Here is a 23,023-nt window from a genome sequence, read left to right on the forward strand (position 1 = left end):
CTCTGCGCCACCTCAATAATTGGAATTTAATTGCTTTAGGTGGCCGGAGCGGTAATGGTGAGTCGAGTATTTTTTTTTACATTACTAGTTGGGAAACTCGAGAATATCATTTTAACTAATATAAGTTATAACAAATTGTGAATAATTACCATTCCCTTCGTAATTATGATGACGCTTAAAGATTGTCCTTTCGTTAACGGTGCATCCACTCCTTTGAATCAGCACGAAATTTGAAAATAACAGCATACATTTATTTTTTGCGAAATTATATGAAAAATGCGGTCAGTGATGGGCACAGACTTCAAAATAAGTACGTTTTGATACGATTTTATGCATCTTTTATCATAAAGTCGGCAACAAAAATCAGATGCAAATAATGGAATCAATACTTAAATATTGCATCTACCATGAATGTAGGTTGGATAGTTTTTTTAAAAACTAAGTATTATTAATTACGCCAATGCGACGATGTGTAATTACAGTACGTTAAACTTTCATTGAGGTTAGTTTTAAGTATATTAATCTATCAGAAAGGAGCTGTCCCAGAAAAGTCTCCATGCAATCATGAAATAAGTGCAAAAATGATCACCCTAAAAATCTTATCGAGCATTTTCGTTCTTACACGAAATTATCTGGTAACAACAAATTAACATCCAGTTTTTAAATTTTCTACCCTGTCAGAAAAGACTGCGAGTTTGTCTCAGGATGCATTATCAGCGGCAGCCCGGTGATTCGTATTAATAAGAAGCATACAACTGAAGAATACGAGGACAAACTTAAAAATTTATAAATAGCTTTCAGGTATTTTGGGCATATAAATCATTTTTTTATTTAGAGAAATTATTTGGTATTCATATCGCACGCTGTACATACTAGTATATAATAATTTTATGTAAAAAAGAATAATTTTATAACAAAATAATTAATTTTTTAAATGTTTTATTCAATAACAATTGACTTCTGTAACATTATTTTACATCTCCCATAAATGCTTTGAAAACATCGTCATTTTTGTTTTTTGACTCCCATCATCTCTCCGCCGTATGAGTTGGGATTAAATCTTCAAAGGTTACGTGTGTTTTCTAAACAATTTTTTATGTTAACGGGAACCATAGGCTTTCGATTAGGTTTGTTATGCATAGTACAGTGGAAGTAACTGGTCACCTATCTTCCATTAGGTTCCCTTTTTAAGGAATGCGAAAGTTCGAATAATTTCGTAGAAATTCTTCGCAGGCATATAGCAATAATTACAGACGGGGCCAGATAAATGTTTGTTTTGTTTTTATAAACAATGCATCAATACAGACACATATTTCAATAAAAGTGCCTCATTACAATAATTTAAGAAAAAATAATTCTCTGTAGACAACCTTCTTATGTCGACTGTAGGCAGCATATGAGATGAATTTCGATTATTTCATTACTTTGGTGAAGTTGCTATGTACGTATTTCCATTAAAAAGTTTGGATATTGCACGTGATATTAGACCAAAGATATTGAAATTCATAAATTTAAGCAATATAGACTTCTATTATGCCAAAGAGCAAAATGGATTGTGAAAACTTTAATAGATGTTGAATCGAAGTGAGAAATGGAAAACGGTTAACGATAAGATAGGTAAACGAATTGGAATGAAGTGTTGGGAAACAAGCACGAAAGACATTTCCGTCGCGCGAGAACAAGACAAAGAGTTGAAAATTAAGTTTTATTTTCCGTTCGAAATTAATGACCTATTAGTTGCCCGAGGGTGTAAGCACGTTCCTTTAAAACACTTCTCTCCATGGACTCAATCCAATGAATCCGGGCCTGAATTAACCAATTCGAATCGGGAAGACTTAACGGCACGTAGCTACTTCGTTTTCGATACCAGTCCATGTCCCAATCCAGTATGTTCCCTCGGATGTTTCGAACCCCAATCCATGATTTACGACCCCCGACGCGAAGATTAATTGTTTGGGGAGATTTTACGTTCCTGAAGTTCGAGGAGAGTTGGTAATCGTATCGAGGAATGTGGGAGAGCAGGGTTGGACCTGAAGAGGTGATGTGGGGGGGGGGGATTGGGGTGGGAGGAGGAGAGACAGAGGAAGATTTTGAAAAAAGTCGGAAAAGTGAAAAAACCGGCGACTGCCGTCCGTCCCTCAGTTCGTCGTCGCCGGTCCCTCAGGTCCCAGAACTCGGGCCTCTTCCTTTCCTTACGTTAGGATTCCTTTTTTTGCTTTTATGATATAAGACTCCTGTGCACATAATCGTCTCCTAGACACATATGAATGAATCCTACCGTCCTTCCAAGCGTAATCCTCAACATACAATCTCTTGACATAAGTCTCCTGCCTTTCAAAATCCTGAAAGAACCAAATAATCCCAGTTCTCCCGAAGATAACAAGAAACAGCCTCTGTTACCCGTCTTAGGCAAACGATTAAGATGGCTTTTTTAACGCTTTCTTCTCAGTCAATGTTCTATTACATTTCAGGTGCATAAAGAACAATCCCGTTTCTTTCATAAAATATTTTGTTTTTCTCATACTTTCATCACAGCAGTCCTTTCCCCTCGTCTCAAAAACAGTAAAATAAGACGAAGGTAAACAAAAAGAAAATATAAACAAAGATTTTAAAAATATTATGAAAACTCGAGTAAGGATCCATATTGAAATCTATTGGTAACTAACTCAAGGTAGAGATAAATAGAAGATTTGATTGTCTACTAAAACTGCTAGGTTACTTCATTACCAAGGAAAGAAATACGGAATTCACAGTAATCAACCCGAAATTTGGATTTGAAATCCGTCCACCGCTGAGAGAAGAATACTTATTCTTGCTCGTGCATGGGCATTTAGGGCGAAGTGGACAAGAGTATCGCCAAGTTTCCTTGAGTATCTCTATCGGCAAGAGATAACATAAATATGGACTTTAGCATTTAAGCAGTGATGAAACTATGTCTGAATATGAAAGAGAGACAAAAACGTACCCAAGAACAGGAAAGTATGGAAGATATTAATAATAGTAAATGGATTTCTTGAGATAAATTAAAACCGGGCTCGTTGTTATTTTTTTACTGCTTCGAAAAAAAATTGCGTGAATGGATGTATGTAGGTTCTCGTTGTAGCCAGAAAATAGGATAACGTCTGCTTTTGTTCAAAGAAAATTTGAGATCGGAATCCCCAAGCTACGAGGATACTCGAAGCTCGTATGGATACGAACATACGAACCCACACACGGCAGTAAATGAGTGAAACAGAGCGATAGGAGATCGACTAATTTTCATTGGATTAAAAACTTGGGAGGCACATTTACGTTCACTGGGATAGTCACCAGTCTCGATTCCCGTCTTGATTGGGGGAAAGGGGGGAGGGGATGGGTTAGGGACAGGTTAGGGATGAAACCGCTTACTTTTAAATGCCCCAAAAAATCTTTTTAAATCTAGGTGGCAACTCCGACGAAAACGAACAAATAATTTAAATTTATTTCCTCCAAGAGGCAACGTTTCATCCACCTGGGCCTAATAACACTAACTGGGGCAGTGTGACTCGACGAAGACGAATACATTGACGGACTACCCAAACACTATTGAAGGTCAAGGAGTTGAACTTGTAACAAATCACGGGAATTACTATCCGCGGGATTACATTTGGAGAGAATATTCTCCATTTATTTGAAATGAATGCTGCAATGAGTTCTACTTTATGAATTATGTTAGTGTATGATGATATTAATAATATTTTTGTATATAATAACAGCATAGCATAATGATTTCGTTGAAAAATTTTCAATCGGTCGTATGCCCGTTATTTTTAAGAAAAAAAATCAATGAAAAAAATGAATGAATAAACGAATTGATAATAAATAACAATAAGTAAGTAAAATAATAATAAATAAGTAAATTGGTATAACACGTGATCCAGTTCTGGGTATATTCATCCAGATCTGTTGCATTAAAATAATTGTCAATTTCATGCACACGTTCAAAAAAAAATTTTGGTAAATGAGTTGTTGCTAACCATCTGGGAGAGGTAAACCCTAGAATCGGTCCACCCAAATTCAGAATTAATTTGAGAGTCCATCTTTGAAAACATGAATGCTATGCGATGGTGGGCGCAGAAGAAAGTTCATGAATGACACAATAAGATGAAGGAAATGGATTGAACACAGCCAGGGTGAGATAGTTTACTGAATTGCTTGATTGCAGGAAACTTGATCGTGAAAAATGTCGGTACAAGGATCAGCATGAGGGAATGAAGAGATTGACAGATTGGAACATGATCTAAATTGGAGAGAGGCTACAAACCAATCCTCTGATTGGCAACCTGCGATGATGTCACCATGAAGCAATGTTTAGGTTAACTACAGTCCGAACTTCAGGACCGAAACTTTTTCCAAACCTGCAACCATGGCTTTAGCGGCGATAAAATTCATTTCCATAAATTTCATCCAGAGAAAATTCTGAACGTATCTGCACCATGTGAATATCTGAAATCTACATCGGAATCGACACACAAAAAAACCGTTCATGTGACGACGTTCCATTCATTTGGAGGCCCCAGCATTGTGAAAAACTCCTTAGCAAACATACCTGAGATAAAAGATCATCCTAATAGCTCTAAAACCTGTTCATCAGAACGGAAACCAGAGATATCTGCCGCACCATTACACTTCAAAATCACTTTTGTCATCAGTACTGACTCAATTAAACAGTACATTTTAGAAGTGACAGATTACAGATATCCAATCCAATCAACTATTCTTCCGGTATTCGACAGGATTACCCACTTTGCACCCGTAGAACTATACAGCAGGAACCCGAAGAATTGACACATATTAAAAATTATCTCAGCAAATAAGTTTGTGTTTGTGTTATTTAAATACATATGCGTTACGTAAAAAATCAGACAAGTAAAATTTTCGAAATGTGGCAATGGAAAGGATAATAAAAAGAGAAATGTACTGTGTGATGAGTTGGGAACATAGGAGAGGAGAGGAAACTATTGAAGGTGATAGGAAAGAGAAGGGCATCTTGGTTGGGGCGTCATTTCAGGGAGGTTGCAATCAGCAGAAGATAATTGAATAAAAGAGACGAAGAGAGAGAGAGAGAGCGGAGAACAGTCAATTGGAATGTTAATAGATACAAGGAAAGGAAGAAGGTAGGTTTTAATGAAGATAGGAGATTTAAAGGGTGGAGAGAATTGGAAAAATTCCTTTTGAGAACTGCCGGCAGACCTAAGAAATTTCCTTTCAAAGACCTAAGAAAAGGATTTACCTAAGAAAACCCAACAAACGTGAAAATCTTGGACATAAACGAAGACGTTTCAAAACTCATTAACAACTGCTCCTATTCAGCTGCGCATAGACATGCATTTTTTTTTAATTTAAAACAGAGATCTAATAACCTATTCCTTTATAAGAAAAGCACCAGGTGATAATTCAAAAATGAATTGCCTTCGTAATTCAGTCGCTTCCGCCATGGACCCGACACGATTTCATCAAGATGTGAATCTTAAGAGAATAACGTATGATGCAAGACAAAAACAACCCCTTAATATTGAATTTTCCTAACGTTTCCACATCTATTACTCGGAAGGCACAAATAAATTCTAATTTTTCAGGTAGATTTTTTGTTTTATACAAGTTCTTAACGACCTTCCATGAATGCTTCGAATACATTTACTGATATTGAACAGGTAATCATAGTATTTCTTCATTTTTTATCAAGTTTCTTAAATGCTTTCCGAGTTTTTTCGGGATATGTACAAATAAATTCTTATTTCTGGTCGTCAAGGGGAGCATAAATACGTTTGGCAATTGTTAATGCCACTCTGTTTAGGATCAAAAGCAATCTCTACCAAAGTTTTATATGTTCTTTTATCAATTAAATATGGAAATAAATATGTATTTTGGAATGCGTTTTTGGAATATTTATGGATCTTATCGGCAATACAATGTTCAAACTTAACGATTTCGGCTTGCCATTTCACATCCGCACTTGTCGCCAGGATTAATTAGTAATAAACTTCACCGAATGGATTGATTACATAGAGGAGATACACTTTTCGGCATGGTAATAACGGAACATCATCACAACTATTATGAAGAGATCTGGGAAACCTTGCCATCCGAGTAATCGCCACTGAATTTCCGTATATTAACCACATATATTTTTGCAGGGTCCATGATGGTTCATTACTGAAAGACTTCCGAAATTTCCCTCCTTAAGAAGTCAACGAGGATATCAATTCTGGAATGGGAAGAGCATGATGAACTTAGGCACTAATTCGTCTTAAGAATGTCTAATCCAAGGAAAACACTTCCTTCCGACCCGAGAATATGGCTAAATTAACTAACTTTGGTTCAAGCAATTTACAACATATTCAAAACGTCTGTTAGAACAGAATGGCAACGTAAAGCCTTCGATTAGTGACTGATCGAGGTACTCCTTTACCAACATTCCATCTCGCGAGACAAGGAAAAAGCAACAAATACATGTATGTATACTCGAAACGTGTCTGTTCCAAATAGATTCAGAAATTAATGGCGACTTATTGATCTAGGATCGTTGTGATATGTCCCATTCGGACATTACGTTCGTCACGGTGAAAGTCCAGGAGAAAAATGCAAGATTTTTATTTGAGGATAAGAAAGGAAAAACTAATTCACTCGTCATTAATTTCGAACAAGCATTATGATGTTCTTGACTATGTTACGATACAGGGTGATGAATAATGTTTTAAGTAATAATAATGCCGTCCCAAATCGCTAAAATTAAGGATGCGAAATGACCGACATTCGGCAGGGTTACATAACATAAAAGACCACTTAGAGACTACTCGAAATGACTCCTTTCCGTCCATCCGGGACGATGAAGCAATCCCAAGTGAGAAAGTTTTATTCTTATAGGGAGCAACAGAGACGGAAAACCTTGGGCCAGTAGACTCATTTTCACAAAGGGAAGTTGAGGTTAATCTATCGATGGCGAGTTATAATTGCAACGAGAATAAATATTAATGCTACTCAAGTTAGGATCCACGCACAAATAATTTTCACGGACTAGTCAGATTGATTGTGAGACAGAGAGATTGATGGGCAAGAGAGATTTGCTGTTCTGGTTCCCTGATTCACTTAACAATTACCGACGGTTAAGCTCGCCCCGTTTCCCTTCGAAATAAAATGTTTTCGGAAATCTAATGCACACTTTGATTCTATTAAGATGACGCCAGGGATCTTAACAGAAAAATCATTCGAGCTTAAATACGAAGGATGAACTTTTCTGAAGGTCAATAATGGATAAAGGACGTGCTGACATGTTCTAATAAAAACGACACACAGAAGATATTTGAATAAATGTGGTATTTCAGTCATAAATATCTCCACTTCTGGTTTTGGAACAATTGAGATCTAAATATTTAAAAAAAATACAATTTTCTCTTAAAAGAAGATAGCAAAAACTAAAAGAGGTGAAACAATACAACCATTTTGTCAATGCTATTGACCACGACGGTCAAAGAAGTAACGACACAAGAAGAAGGATTGCATTGGGCTAAGGAGCATTCGATATGTAACGTACAAGGAGGAAATTGATAACCAGGCCGTTTGTTAACAGCATTAGGTAAGCATGTTAAAAAACAGCCTTCAAAAACTTGGATACGGAGCGTGATTTTGTGAAGAGCGGAAACATGACCGTTGAAGCAAAGTGATAGTCGAAGATAGGGAGGCTTTTGAGATGTGAGTGTTAAGAATTATGATTGAAAAGGTGAAATTGACGGAAAGGAAAACAAACGAGGACCTACCCGCCTTAGTTTAATTAATATTAATTAATCTGAGCTGAAAACCGCCGAATTCACGTAGTCTCGTAAATTGGCTCCTCTAAACTAATCCAAATTAGGTTTTCGAGCAAATTTGAAAAATTAAAAAGAACCTCAGTACTTGAAAAAGATACTATTTTCACATCGCATCTGCTTACGAAATACGCGTGAACGGGGGTTACATTAATTACAACCCTCGCCGTCAATACATGATCCGAGGTGACATATTGACTCCTGCAACCACGATACAGACTCCTTAAACAAAACCCTGGCGCCGGCGCCAAGGGAGTGACGATATGGTCAATCCGGTTGATAACCTCCCCCGCCGGTGCGGGCGGGCCTCCCTCTCACCTGTCCCCGGCCGAGAGACCGGCGCTGACCGTCACGTCCCTTGGCCTGAAGTCGCACTCGACCGTGAAGGCCACGTCTCCGGGCATGATGAGCTCGTCGTCATACTGGATGACCACCACGTTGGAGTAGACGTCGTTCTCCTGCAAAGGAAACGGAGAGATTGAAATCAAAGCAGCAGGTGAGCACGACATGAATTATGTAAGTACACTCCCTGCATCTCAAATACGGAGAGGTTCAAGCGGGGGAGGAGGGGCCTTGACCTTTCTTCATTTCCCTGCATCTCTTTACCGATTATACACTTTCGATATTATCTTCGGTGCCTTGCTTATGAACCAACATGACTGAGTATTCCTTTCATTAACTCTCAGAGTTATTTTTCACCACGTAAATTTGTGGCTTTTATTGAGTTTTAATATTTTTCTCAGGGTCATTTGTATTTAAACAATTTCGCGACGATTATTAATAATAATAAAAACGAATCGCCGAGAAATAAAGGTATTCTTTGAGTATTAGTCGTATTCTCTCAATTGTTTGAGAACTCGACTGCCTATATGCGGATTAGCGTATGCATTCACACAGTATTCAACCCGAAGGTCGGTTTAGTAGGTGATGGTAGAGTTCACCCGGTACCAAGCCCCTATAAGGCGCATGAAATTCACACATCAGTGTCGGGGAGCGAGTTCCTTTCCCTGCGCCACTTCCTAGTTCCTCACTTCGTCTCCCCATTTAATCTTCAGCATTCTCCTACAGCACCATGTTTCAGAGGCTTGTTCTTATTCGGTCCATTTTTCCATTGTTCCACGTATCTGATCTTTACCGTGCCTTGTTCCAAAAGAACGTTTTGACGAACTACTACTTCCTCATGTGCAAACCTCAAAATCTTCGAACAACATTAAAACCCACTGTTTAAGGACTTATTCGTTAGTTACACTGGAGTGAATTCGATTGTGTTTTCTTTTCAAGCTTCTGGACTCATCATCGTCCAGGATTGAGGATGACTTCAACTAACTGAACAGAATTCTTGTCGTTGAGCCAGTTATAATCTAATGCTGGGCAGGTACCAAACGATGCAAGTGTTTATCACGCGGCCGATAACTACACCGCTGACCTCTTCAAATTTCATGGATCCAATGATTTTCAATATTAACGGCTGCGGTGGCGGCGGGGTAACGTCCTCGTCCGGCGCCAACCCAGGGGTCGCGGGTTCGATTCCCGCCTAAGGTGGTTTTTCCTCCACCTAGGGCTAGGGTGGATGTAATTATCAAATTGTTATATTAATGTTTAAAGTCCGATGTAAAGGTCGAATTGCTGCTTTCGCAATAATGCAACATAAACAAATAAATAATTTTTTAGGGAAACAATTGATTATAACGCTCGAAATGAACGAAAAAGAAAAACAGTTGAATGTATAGAAACGCAAAATAACTTAAATACACTCTTTGAGTTAACTTCACGCCGGCTAAGAATCCAACCGAATTTTTGAGCAAATTGATTTTTTGGACACAATCGGCTTTCATTTAGTTCAAGAATTGGACGATGCATTCAATTCCACATGTATTCCATTTATTCCAGTAAAATATGGCGCTTGCGATTTTTTGTCTGCGTTAACCTAAGACTATTTTAAATGGCAGCCCATCACGCCAATGGAAAACACACGTACCAAAAACAAAAAAGATTAATGATTTTCTCACGGCACCAGCCCGATGACGTCACGCTTCGGGTGGTGGATCGCGAATATGCTCCAATCAAGTCATTTCCCGTTTCTCGAGCAACGTCCGGGCGCAGAGAACCGTTTGCAATTAGTCATATACGTATTATATAATTATATATGAATTTATGTATGCATATATATATATATATATATATATATATATATATACACGCACACTGAATATATAAATATATATATATGTATATACATATGGTATTATATATACATATACATATGTGTATATATATAAATAAATAAATAAATATATATATACATACATATATATATATATATATATATATATATATATATATATATATATATATATATATATATATATATACAAACACACACGTTACACCGGTCCTGATCCCTGCTGGGCATTCGATTGGAATGCCTCCCGCATTAACTTGCAGGACTACTGCCTTCCGCGTAATTCGGTCCACGCCTTTCGTTTCGTGTTTTTTTCACTCCTCTTTCCTTTTCGCCTCGAAATCGGATAGAAAAAGTGGAGTGGCAAGGCCGCTCTGGGTGTAAACAAGGTCGTTCGCTCCGAGATAAAAATAAAACTCAAAGGGTATTCCAGCAGCAGGTCGCCTCGGAAGAGGTGAAAACAAAACGCGCAAAAGAAAAACAGAAGACGACGCCTGTGCGCACTGAGGAATGGCTGGTAGTGCATTCACCCCCTCGCGTGGGGTGCACCACTACAGGGCGCCAAAGGAGCGGTTGCTACCAGCTTCCCTGGCGATGATTTCGAGCTTTTAAATACATCGCCATGACTTAAAGGAATGCCATGATTTCCATTCCCGGTGAGATATTTCGAATTTTTCCGTCCGCGCACGTTCTATCTGGTACGAATATCAGCAGACGTCCGGGTGACCGTTTTGCAGATTCAGTTTACTATTTCAAAGTTACAGGTCAAATTATTTCACAATATAAAACCCTTATTATAAAATTAAAGGGACAATGTAATATTACAAAAAATAGCCATCAACACGGAAAGATGATGCGTTAGATGAAGGTACCATTCACTATGGCATTCATAAGCCCTAGTAGTAGTTGTAGTAGTATTTATGGGAGGCTACCGACAGCTAAGGTCATTTGCGCCATTAGGGATGAATAGGAAAGGAAGGGTGGAGAGAAACCCGGTGTCGGCATTAGCCCACTCTTTTCGAAAGGCGCCAAGGGGTCCGCAGCTTAACGTCCCATCCGACGGACGTCGTATTCACTCCAAGTGCCCTCCACAAAGCACCTCAAGTAGGGATCGAGATACCTCTGAAAAATATTCAACACCACCGGGATTTGAACCCGGGCCCCCAGGGTGGCAAGAGAGTGCATTAGCCACCGCGCCACTGAACACATCGACTGGAGACGCCATTTGTAGAGGAAACGGACGGAAACCATCCGTTGGAAAAGGTCATTCCCCACCGTTAATTGAGGCTTAAAAGCAACCCGTTGCGTCATCACCGAAACGGGTGACCTTCGGGGTTTGACCGACGAAGGAGACACCAGTCCAACCAATCTGGTCGACTCGATACGATCCGTGTCACACAATTGGATTTTTCTTATTTCCAGAAATATTCCACTCGCATTAAGAATTTTTTCCAAACGAAATCGGATGCTAAAACTTATCATGGACGTGGTAGCCATGTGGTCATGTAGGGTCCTCGGCCTACTGACCTTAGGGTCCGGGTTCGATTCCCGACAACTTTGAAAACCTGCTAGCCCAATTTCGCCAAATGTGTGATTTTCTGGAGATAATATCTCCCTGGTTAACCGAATGCTGGAACTGGCCGATATAATTTACTCTAAAAATCCGTGGAATTCACATACCAACCGCAAAAGGGCTTTATTCTAAGCCTGGGGACACCTTTACATCCTCACGCATTAAACACCCCTCTTTTTGATTACTGTGTCTTTTAAATATAATCAATCCATGTGAAGAAGAAAGCTGAAAGCAATCGGAGGTCACGGCATTAGAGCTTGCTCGTCAAAAAAAAATCTAGTCTGTGTCTGGAGCGTTGTATGTATGGTGTGTGAGGCTAGCCATTGTGTGATGGTAAAGGTGCGGTGGGCAATCTTAAAGTTTCATTGTATATTAGAGCATTTTGTCTCCTATCTGTTCTTCTTGGGTGTGTATGTATGTATGTGCATTGTAAGAGTGACCGGTGACAATTTCATCGGTCGGCAGCACGATGATTTTCAATACACCATAATCATATGTGAATATTCAGGACGGAAGGAAGGAAAAGGCAAAGCTTCGTAAACCACACGCATGGTTATAGCCTCGAATGCGAATATTCTACAGTGTAGTGCATCGCTTAGCCCAACAAAACGTGGAAAACCAGGTACTCGAATCATTTTATCAGCATGTTTATCAAGCATTTACGTTAAATAATGGCAGTTTCCGTAGATTTTATGAAACATTAATTGATTTATAAATTAATTCATAATGGTCACTTTTAGTGCTGCGTGGAAAATCAGGCTATTTCGCCTAATTCATTTTTATAGATAAGGAAAGAAAAACTCTTTTTAACTTTCACTCGGCTATCACTCATTCATGATGTGACATAAAGAGGGCAGTATCATTGCTTTTGATAGATAGCTGGAAACATACTAAGTCTTAGTATTATTAATCTTTTAATTTGTCATCGACTTCCTTTGTATAATATTAAAAAAATACTCACGGATATTACTCGTAATATACGAATCTCTGAGCTCTTTTTTTATTCCAGTCAACTTGATGGCAATAATAATGATATGTTAGGTCATACCTCAGTTTCATTATAAAATCAATGCAATTAAAAAACTGATGTTGATTGGATGGAGTTACTTATTTTGTTCGCTATCTTTTGTGATATTGATCGGATTTGAGATGTCATGTTAATTTTCCAAGGCATGTTTCATTGTAATATTTGTGACTTTTGCCACCTGACATTGTCTATCTGAACATGTAAGTTTTAATAGCCATAATGATTTCGATAGAATAATGAAGCCATCCTAAGTCTTCGTACTAAAAATCTTTTAATCTTATCATCGACTTCTTTATATAAAATTCATTAAAGACTCATGGAAATTAATATACGAATGTCTGGGCTCATTTCTTGATCACAGTCAACCAGATGGAAATAATGATATGTTAAGTCATACCTCAGTTTCATTAATCATTGCTCCAAAATATCTAACGAGTTGCCACGGTTACTAATGGATTGAGAAATAATGCACACAAGTTTAACGAATGAAATATTCCATTCAAGTTTCTAATCTACGGCAAAAGCACTCTAGCAGAATATTTGTCTGAGGAAGTCGGATATTGTAGCGTTTTCAGGTGTACAACTTCTTCCTACATCACGGAAGCAAAGCTGGAATAGGTGTAAATTTCGACTGATCACTGAAATTTCGACCGATGAGTTGCGCGGAGAAAATAGATTTAAAAATGGTTGGACCTTATAATCTTTTTCCATAAGCTTGACTGCGTTTAAAAAGAAACTAGGCACGTGAATATTGCTTATCGTTATTTTTAAAGCACGGTCTATGAGATTCGAATAATAGTTAAGGATGTAAATTATTAATGGTGAATTAAATTGAAAAATTCAGCCGTGATTCCAAGGAGATGTTCCATAATCACAGTGAAAATGAATTGGGTAAGATTCCAAGATTGATTTTATAGGAAGAGGCAAGACGCGTTTCAATCCCCTGTAGCAGGCTCATATGCGAGTTAGCGATCATTTGAAATAGTTCTTATAGCTAGCTCCTCCCCTAATTCCTTCCCAGTCACATACACCATGCTTATAAGCAAAAACGTAAGTCTAAATTATGTTTTTAAATTCGAATATTCCGTAGTTTAGTGAATTAAGTGCAGAACAGATAGATTTAAGATGCCATTCATTCCACGAACGATAAGGGATCAGAATAATATTGTCCGACCGCGGTAAGGTCTTATTCGGGTCAAAATTTGTCTGGTTTGCATTCACCCCCTGCCAGACACTCTAGCGGTGGCTTGCAGGGTACTAAAATAAATAAATTTAAAAAATAATTAAAGCCGTGCCAGTATTTTCATGGAAAAATGGCTAATTTAATTTCTTTCATTGAAAGTTAAAAATTTACCTACTACCTAGAACTATTTTTCTATTTTAATTGCTGCAAGCCATGTAGTGGCGGTAGTGTACGATTTTGATGCATGTGTGTATGATGAACGAGTCCACTAGAGTGTTTTGGAAGTCGATATGAATTCCTATGTTTTCATACCTGTCTTTACGAAGTGTTTAATCACTGCTCGAATCTCAATTTTTTCCATCTTCACAAATCACTACGCGGGAACAACAACATAACAGCGTCCTCACCAAAGATCTCTTCCCAGAGCAATGACGCGTCACGTGTTTATTCATAAAGGATTACCTATTAGTACGCAAGACACTTGTTGCGCTAGCGCTGACATCTGGTGGTGATTTGTAGAACCTTTTCAATTACCCCCGTATAATTCATGATCTGTATGCACCGTACTTGACGACATACGTATAACACGCCCTTTTTGTAAATAATTGCTCGCAAAACACTCTCGTGTCTCTTATACGAAGGTGAGGTCTTCAGCAGGCTATATTCATCCCCGATGCTCAATATTGGGCCTTAAAATTACCCTGCCCAGAACTAAACTACCGCCACTCCAAAATATTATTATTTACTTTAAAGATGCCGGTTTTTGTTATTATAAAATACGATTCTACATAACAATAACTAGTTCTTTAGTTCTGCATACTTTCTATCTCCTTTTAATTTAAACCAAAATGCATATTATTTCCCTCCCTCTACCTCAATTTTCCACTGCCTCTACGTGTCTCTTGCTTCAACTTGTCCAGGCGTCTTTGAATTTCTCCCAGTCTTCAATCTTCCCTTACCGTGGTTATGAATTGAACTTTCGTTTCCCATAACATCCAATTTATTTTTTTTTATATTCGCCACACCCACATCTTGACTGACCCCAATCGAACTAAATCCTCTTGCCTCAATGACCAAGTCTCCGAGACAGAGAACAATACGCTCCGTGTTAAAGTTTTCACAAGTCTTCTCTTTACGTCTTCACTTAAGGTTCTTGCCATCAATTCCCACCTTATCATTAACGCTTCTTTGCCTAACGATATTATATTTTTAATGTCCCCACCACTCTGCCCAAAGTCATCCAAAACACTTACCAAATACGTAGGTGAACTCTTCTAACTGTTCCAGTTTATGTCCCCCAGTAATTTTAACGCTTGTCTTTGGCCTTTTTATTTCTTGAGACTCTCATCAACTTCATTTTATTATTATTAATCCTCATCCCATATCTATCGCACTGAATCTGCACTGTGCTAAGTAATGATTACAACCCTTGAATGCAGAATACGTGCATATATTGCCATGCTTAGCATAAGTGCTCATTTATCATTTCCACGAGAACCCGTAAATTAGCTTATCGTCTGTTTCTATTCATTCCCGCCGGCTCGCGTGTGGCACCAAATCGTGGCACGCGGTCCGTGGCCCTCTCCATCCCACCCGCCAATCGTCTACCGACTGACTTCGCCCGTGATCTTACGCGTGACGTCCTGCACTGGTCGAGGGGGAATCGAAGTGAGAATGACTTCCCCCCGAGCGGGTCCATGAAGCACGGTGGCTTCCTCTTGTGGAAGCTCCCGCGCGTGTAGATGACCCCAGAGAAGTCCTCCTCCGTCTCCACGTCCACCTGGATGGCCTTGGAGTCGCACGTGAGGTGCACCCGGCGGAACCCTGAAGCCGCCGCCTCCGACACCGCTGACCCGAAGTCCATGTTGGAGCCGATCTCCTGCTGCCACAGCTCTGTCGGGGGCGAGAGAGCGACAAGATAAAGAGGCAGTCAGTCAGGGCGGGCTCCAGATGCGGTGGCACGCCTGATTAGAGGAGGAACTGGAAAATCTCTTTTAAAGGAGGCGGGAACAAAAACTAATTTTATAACCTTCCTTCATTAAAACTGAAGGGAAGATCACGGGGGAAGACCAAGGCAGGCACATAGGACAAATTAAGGACGGAAAACAGAGAAGTTATCAGGGGAATATAATGAATAAAAATAATGGAGGGCTGCAATAAACCAATCTTAGGATTTAAATAAAATAGTATAAAAAATATACAAAATTATGTAAAAAAAATATGTATAGAGTTGAGAATAAATTTGATTTTTCATGAAAAAATAGACCTTACTTTGGAATCGCCCTCGTATATAAAGTAGGCATTCGCTAATCAATTTAATAAATTATAATTAGAACTAGTCCACCGGTTTATGTTGGTCATTGATAGGACCCATGGGCTAAGCAATGCCACATCTCCATCTGACAAGAAACTTCCAAACCCTAACGCTCAACGTTATAATAACCCCCTTTGCTTAGTTCCACACAAATCCAGCCTCCGTCCGAAAAACCCGATCTTTTCCTCCCTACGCCTCGTTTACACATCTGTGAAGATGTCCCTAACAATCCGAATCCCGCTAAAAACGCCTAGCAACCATTTCTATGATCAAACTTTCTCTGCATTTCTGCAAACAGTCTTTTCTAATTTCATACCACGCCTAATAGTCTTTACTTTGTGTCACTTTCTGTTCAACTTAATTTCTCCATTATTTTCTCAACCTTACGTCTCAAAAGCTCCTGTTATAATCCAATTTCTCTTTGCCTCAGCGCCCATATTTCGGAGTCATACGACCTTAATTAACATTGATTATCAGTCCGATGATTCGTTCGTAGAAGCTTCCCGACCTATATCCTGTCCTACGCCAATCTCTTCGTTCCTTCACAGCTCCTTACGTCTTGCTCATTTTCCATCACTTATTTCTCAAAGTTCATCCTCATACAACCCCACGATCCATATTAAAGATTTTACCAATCTTTAATTAACAACTTAACCCAAGGTCCACGTCCTTCTTTTGGTTTAACATAGTAAAATCTTTTATTGTGTGGTTAAAATCATTAATGTGAGAGACATTTAAGGTTGAGATGCAATGAAAAGAGTGGATGCCTTTGGCCTCAACGGTTACATCCCTTTTGTTATCTCACCGAATTAATCCTCCAGGTCTTCGGAATTATCCAATTACTCCTTCAATTAGAGCGATGGGAAGCTCTGAACTGAAAGTTTAACTCCTCAGAAAACAATACCCGTGACAAACTTTCATCAAGACATCGACTCCTTTCCTTCACCGAGACACCGACATTGACATAGACGAAGACATAATCTTTCCACGAGTTTGACTCCGTCTCAATTAACCCCATTTGCTCACAACCAAGAGCATGGAACAAATGAGGTGTCCGCTTTATTTAACGCGACTTTCTCTAAACGTTTCGCATCACTCTCTTCTGGCACAATCTCATACTTCGTGCACGCTTGGATTCATTGATTAGTATTGCTTTACCGCAGGATGGGTTTTCCCCATATTCCTCACAGGGTTCCTTAATTAAGTCAAACAGGGGCAAAGCAAAGAGAAATTGTTCGCCATCTGAAACTCAAGTCACTTTTCAAAATCATATGTGTAGGTTTAACTGTTCCGATTCACACGATTCAATTTAAGTGGTCAAAAAGAATATAAATAATTTCCATGAATGATTTTCCACGTCGGGAAAGCTTGGAATAAATACGACACATGGGTGGTTTCAAGGCAATTTTGGAACGAGGCTTCGCCTAAGGGGGAATTTTATGGTCGAAAATCAAATTAAAAATTCAAATCTCCATTATATCCGCCATTTTTCAACAGAGTAATTATTGTAATCATTAACTGACAGCGAGAATGTAGATATAATTACATTTTCTTCCCGCATTGTTGATTGGGAAGGGAAAACACGCGGAAATCGCAATTAAATTTCACTCGCCATATAAAATAAATAATTATATATATAAATATATACATATATATATATATATATATATATATATATATATATATATATATCATAGAGTATCGGCCTGGCAAGTCGAAAGATCCAAGTTTCAAGTCCCGGTCAAGGAAATATTTTTGCACCTGTGATCTAGTCACAAATAAAAAAGATAGTCTCGCTTGTGCTTGAGGGGGTTGCTGCTGTTTGGGGATGGAGAGCCAAGCGGACCTTTCCGGTTCGCATATTTCCTCGAGGAAGGAATGCAAATAAATTTCCACGAACTAACCGGACGTGAAATTCCTCGCGATCGAGTCGTAGGGAGAATCAGGTTTCTTTCCCTTTGTCTCTTCTCGATGAGCCAATTCAAGTTGGAGGTGCAATCGATCTTTCCGGACCATCGTGCAAATATATCTCATTTAAGCTCGCAAAAATGTCAGATTTTTGGTAATTCATAAATACTGAAAGTTTTGTCTCGGGCATTCCCTTTTTGAATAAATACATATGTTGTTATTTCATTTGTCTATTTTGCGGTGCTTGGGAGTAAAAATTGGCAGCGAGGTTTGCAGATGATCACACAATAGTGAGTCAGCCAAGGGATGGCAGTTATTACTGACAGGTGCACAGAAACAAAATGAAAGGGATTTGATGAGGATTACCTTAAGTAAAATAAAAGTAATGAAATTCCGGGAAGTAGGGAAGCTAAGTTAAATACCAAAGTAGGAGGAAATAAACTAGAAGTTCCCAGGTGGAGAAGTTTATGTATTTAGGGAGTATTTAATAGGAAAAAGGCCATTGTAATTTGGACATTAGGAGATAAAACTGCTTTAGCGAAAGAGAGATTTGCGAGAAGAAGAGATGATGAATGTACACTGATCAAAACATGTCAATAAAAGATTATTAAATACTTAAATCTGGGACTAGATGGGCGTGAGACCTGATCTTTGAGGCAAGAGGATGAGCGTAGATTGGAGACTTTTTAAACACCATGAAGGCAGGCATCGTTAAGAAGTAATGAAGAAAGACAATAATTGTTGGGAAACTTACGAAACCTACCTTTTCATGGGTATTCTACATGTATCTTGGATGAAAATGAATAAGGTATTCCAATTTACATTAAGTAAATTTTACGGGAGTATATGATGTTTCGAAAGTTGGTTACAGGCAAAAACGTAATATATTATCCAACAAGCATCACTGATTTAGTTGTAACTACTTATGAAATATGATATTTTATGTTTTATTAGCAAAATTCTGTCGGCTTAGAGTAGGTTATTGATGGACCCATGGACACTACTTACTGCGCTCCTAAGCCCTAAATTAAATGACACAAGATATCCTTAAAATCCGATGCTACATATAACAATAACTAGTTCTCTACCTCTGCATGCTTTCTGCCTCCTTTATTTCCGTCCAAAAAGCATATTCTTTTCCTCCTTCTACCTCTCTTTCCGGCCATTCTCACTTCCATCTCCGTCTTTACCATATCATCGCCTCCCTCAGTTTATTCTGCAGCCACTATGCCTAATTATTACCTAGTTTTAAATGCTTACACTTGCAGTGTTTATCTTAAATGCACGGAAATTCCAGCTGTGTCGTTTTTTTATTTAGACATTTCATTTGTTGCTGTGATTTTTTCATTGCGTTTTATCGTTTCAAACTTTCCTCGCGCAATCACGTAGGACGGATTTGAAACAGTATTACGGAACTGCAGAAAGTTTACTGTAATGGGTACATTGAAAATAAATGGAATGAATGCGACAAAAGTGTCCCCCCCCCACATCTAGTCTCCTGCATTTCTTCCCCATTAATCAAATGTTCTCACTTCTTTCCGATTATTCGGTTTTCCCACCCTCTGAATTCTTGTCGAGAGGTCAACATTGTCACATCCCCGAAAAGGGTGGGGAAGGAATGAATCTCAAAGCAGCTACTCCATCGGGACTCAAGAGCCTCCGAAATGCGAACATTCCGATACCAATTACATTTCGTTCGCATCGACGGAGAGGTATTTTCATTGTTTTTTTCAAGGCATGCGATGTTTCCGGAGAGGGAATGTCCCGTAGAGAGAATACCCCCGTCTCCCAACCCCCTCAGGGTGAGGGGTTAAAAGGTAAAATCAATATCATGTTTTACTTTGTAATTTGAAAAATGTCATTTAATTCCAGCAAATACTGTTCCAGTATTTTTTTACTCCACAATAAATTTCGTACCGCATGAATTAGCACTGTTTTGCAAATATCGCATATTTTGCCAAGCGCACTCCACATTTCCCGATTGCATTGACTTCACCCATCATTCAATACGTCCCGGGACTTAATGAACGGGATATTATTCTGGGATGTGCAAGGCATAATTTACATCGACTACCTTGTAAAAGGAAAATCTATCAATAGCGACTATTAGATTGAGTTATTGATGCTTTTTAAGGACGAAATCGCAAAAAACGACCGCACATGAAGAAGAAGAAAATCACCTTTCATCAAGACAATGTACCACAGTGCCACAAGTCAATGAAAAAAATGCCCAAATTGAAAGGGGTGGGGCACAATCTGCTTCCCCCCCACCCACCATACTCTCCAGATCTAGCCCCAAGCGACTACTACTGGATGTTTGCTGTGATTTCAAAAAATGCTCCAGGGAAAAAGATTAGGCAAAAGAATGAGGAAGTCATCGCTGATCAACTGAAGCTACTTATTTTGAGAGGACAAATATACAAATCGTTTTACAAGCATGATATCGAAAAGTTAGAAAAGTATTTGAATGATGGTATAGCTGCTCTTGAAGGGGATTATGCTGATGAATAAAAATGAATTTTGCGACACAAATGTTGTTTTCTTAGTTAGTCCCGGGACTTATCGAACGATGGATTACTATGACCAATGTAATCAAACCGAAGTTTGGTTTAATAGGAGAAGGTAGAGATGACCTAGTATTGAGCCCTGTAAGGCGAGTGACATTTACACATACGGATAATAAGGGGTGCCAGTTCCTTTTCCTGTGTCGCCTGCGTTTTTCCCACAAAAGATCTGGTATCCGAAAAAAATCACTCAACTTTGGTGAGGATTCCCAGAGACATCACCGAGAATCGAACCTGGGCCCTTCGGGCAATAGCACAGCGCTCTGCCAAACAAACTGCCACGCCCCCAGACTATGCTTGTGTCAATTATAAAACGTAATAGGATTAGGAAACGGTCGAAACGAAATAGCTTTCGATTCTCAAAAACAGGAGAATAGAAGAAATCGTAGAAAATATCAATAGATAATACGAGTTATGGACGGTCACCAACTGGATGCCTCTCTCCAGGAAGCTTTCTATCGATCAACACACCTCTCTGACTACTTCACGCCCCGCATACCACCATGAGCTCATGACCGTAAGGGGAGCCTGCTAAAACAAACCTTGCCTAGCCACACTATTTCGCAACATCTTAGGTTTGGAAGCATGAAGACGAGAAAGGGGGTTGACGATTTGTGAATTCGGGTTTGGGAAAAGGATGGAAAAAATTACGTTGGCTGGAGAGTCAGGCAAACAGATGAGTGTTATATTGGAGCTGGCGTGAAAGAGAAAGTCAATGGGAGAAATTCGCGAGCAAGAGGGAAAGTGGCTCCTGGAGAATCGAGGGGAGTTGAACGCAATGGTAACCATGTGATATATGTATGAATAAACGCAAACATCATTTTTCTCCGAGATAAACATTCCCATTAACGCAACAATTTCAGAGTGTAAAAATCATTCGCTTTGACCTCCGTTAAAAGTTACTGTTGCGGCATCTCTTGCAGTTTCTTTGAAATCTCCATTTACCATTGCCAAAATAACCAAAGTGACAAGAGGCTAAAAAAATGCATTAAAGAAATAACAGCGTTCGGGCAAGCGAGAAAATCAATACCTAAGTATCTGGGTTATTTACTGTTTTACATATGTTAAATATTTCTGAATAATATTATCTTCATACATAAAGAAAACAAATTACATCACGCAAGCAAATATCTAATCCCACGTAAAAGTTTACTCATTAAAGAGCAAGAAAGTTTACGGTCCGTTCTTAAAGTTTTGTCAGAGAAGAGGCATTTTTTTAGTTCAATTGGGAGGGAGTACCGAAGGTTTGAGAGCGCCAAGGAGATAGATGATTCTAATTGATTCAGTACCCTTAGACAGTGCCACATTTCTAAGCCTCGTCTTACTTATACTGACACTTAACAAGTGCACTAATAACCTCACTTTACAATAAACCTAAGTGGTTTTTCCTCTACCTAGGGCTTGGGTGTATGTAATTGTCAAATTGTTATATCAATGCTCGAAGTCCGATATAATGGTCGAAGTGCTGTTTTCGGACTAATATAAAATAAATAAATAAAACTAATTCAAACGAAACCACTCCTCAGCTCCACATATCTTCCGCTTCCATTCATTCAATCCATTGTACGAGGTATGTTCAATAAATAACGGGAATTGGAGTTATATGGAAAGAATTTTATTCGTCTTTATCAATCTTATCCCATTCGAAGTAATCCCCATTAGATATTATACGACTTAGGCCAGTGATTTTTCCAATCCTCGAAACACTTCTGGAATTCCATCTTTGGTATAGCTTTTAGCTCTCTCAGCGATCCGATTTTAATCTCATCTACGTATGCGTGTAAAACGACGGCCCTTTTAGGTTGTCTTTATTTTTGGGAACAGCTTAAAGTCACAAGTGGCCATGTCTGGAGAATATGGAGACTGGGACATCATTTAATCGATCGCCGTCTTATTTTTCATGTTCTGCCTTGCGCGTTGTGGGATGGATTTCATGCTGCACCCTGGGGTGCAATTGTTTGTTGGATGATGGTGTATGTATTTGCATGCGTGTGGGATGAAGGAATATTTGCATGAGAATGTGCGCCACTGTGGGTGTAGTTTTGCATGTATGTGTTTATTTTGCATGTGGTTTTGTTCCTTTTTACGGGTGGTGACCTAACACCCCCGCCACACGCCCTTGCGGCGGCTTGCGGGGTATTATGTAGATGTAGATTACTACAGCGCTGTTTACGCCAATAAGCAGTGAGCAGTGTGAGCAGAGGTGAATTATCGTGGTGGTGCTAAAGCCATGAATTGTTTCTCCACAAATACAGTCTTTTTTCGAATTGCTTCACGCAAACAGTGTTGGACTTGTAAGTACAGGTAGTATTCCTTTATTGATCGTTTGACCTTGTGGCAAGAGCTCATGGTGCACTATGCACTATTAAAAAATTCCCATTACTTTTTGGACACACCTCATACCTATTCTTTTTTCCCTTTTCTCATTCTCCCCTTTTATCACAGTCTT

At 38.9% G+C, this 23,023-nt stretch overlaps 1 protein-coding gene across 1 annotated transcript in view; it reads right to left on the bottom strand.

Moving 5' to 3' along the window:
* LOC139696878 (uncharacterized) overlaps positions 1-23,023 on the bottom strand; it is a 58,012-nt gene that overhangs the window by 17,651 nt on the left and 17,338 nt on the right. The window contains exons 2-3 of the mRNA XM_071595758.1: positions 15,422-15,681; positions 8,142-8,281 (exon numbers count right to left, since the gene is read on the bottom strand). Coding sequence (XP_071451859.1) covers positions 8,142-8,281; positions 15,422-15,681 — 400 coding nt within the window. The remainder of the gene's footprint in view (positions 1-8,141; positions 8,282-15,421; positions 15,682-23,023) is intronic.

This window comes from Hetaerina americana, unplaced genomic scaffold (assembly GCF_022747635.1).
Source record: "Hetaerina americana unplaced genomic scaffold, ioHetAmer1.1.p SCAF_7, whole genome shotgun sequence".
Classification (NCBI taxonomy): Eukaryota; Metazoa; Arthropoda; class Insecta; order Odonata; family Calopterygidae; genus Hetaerina; species Hetaerina americana.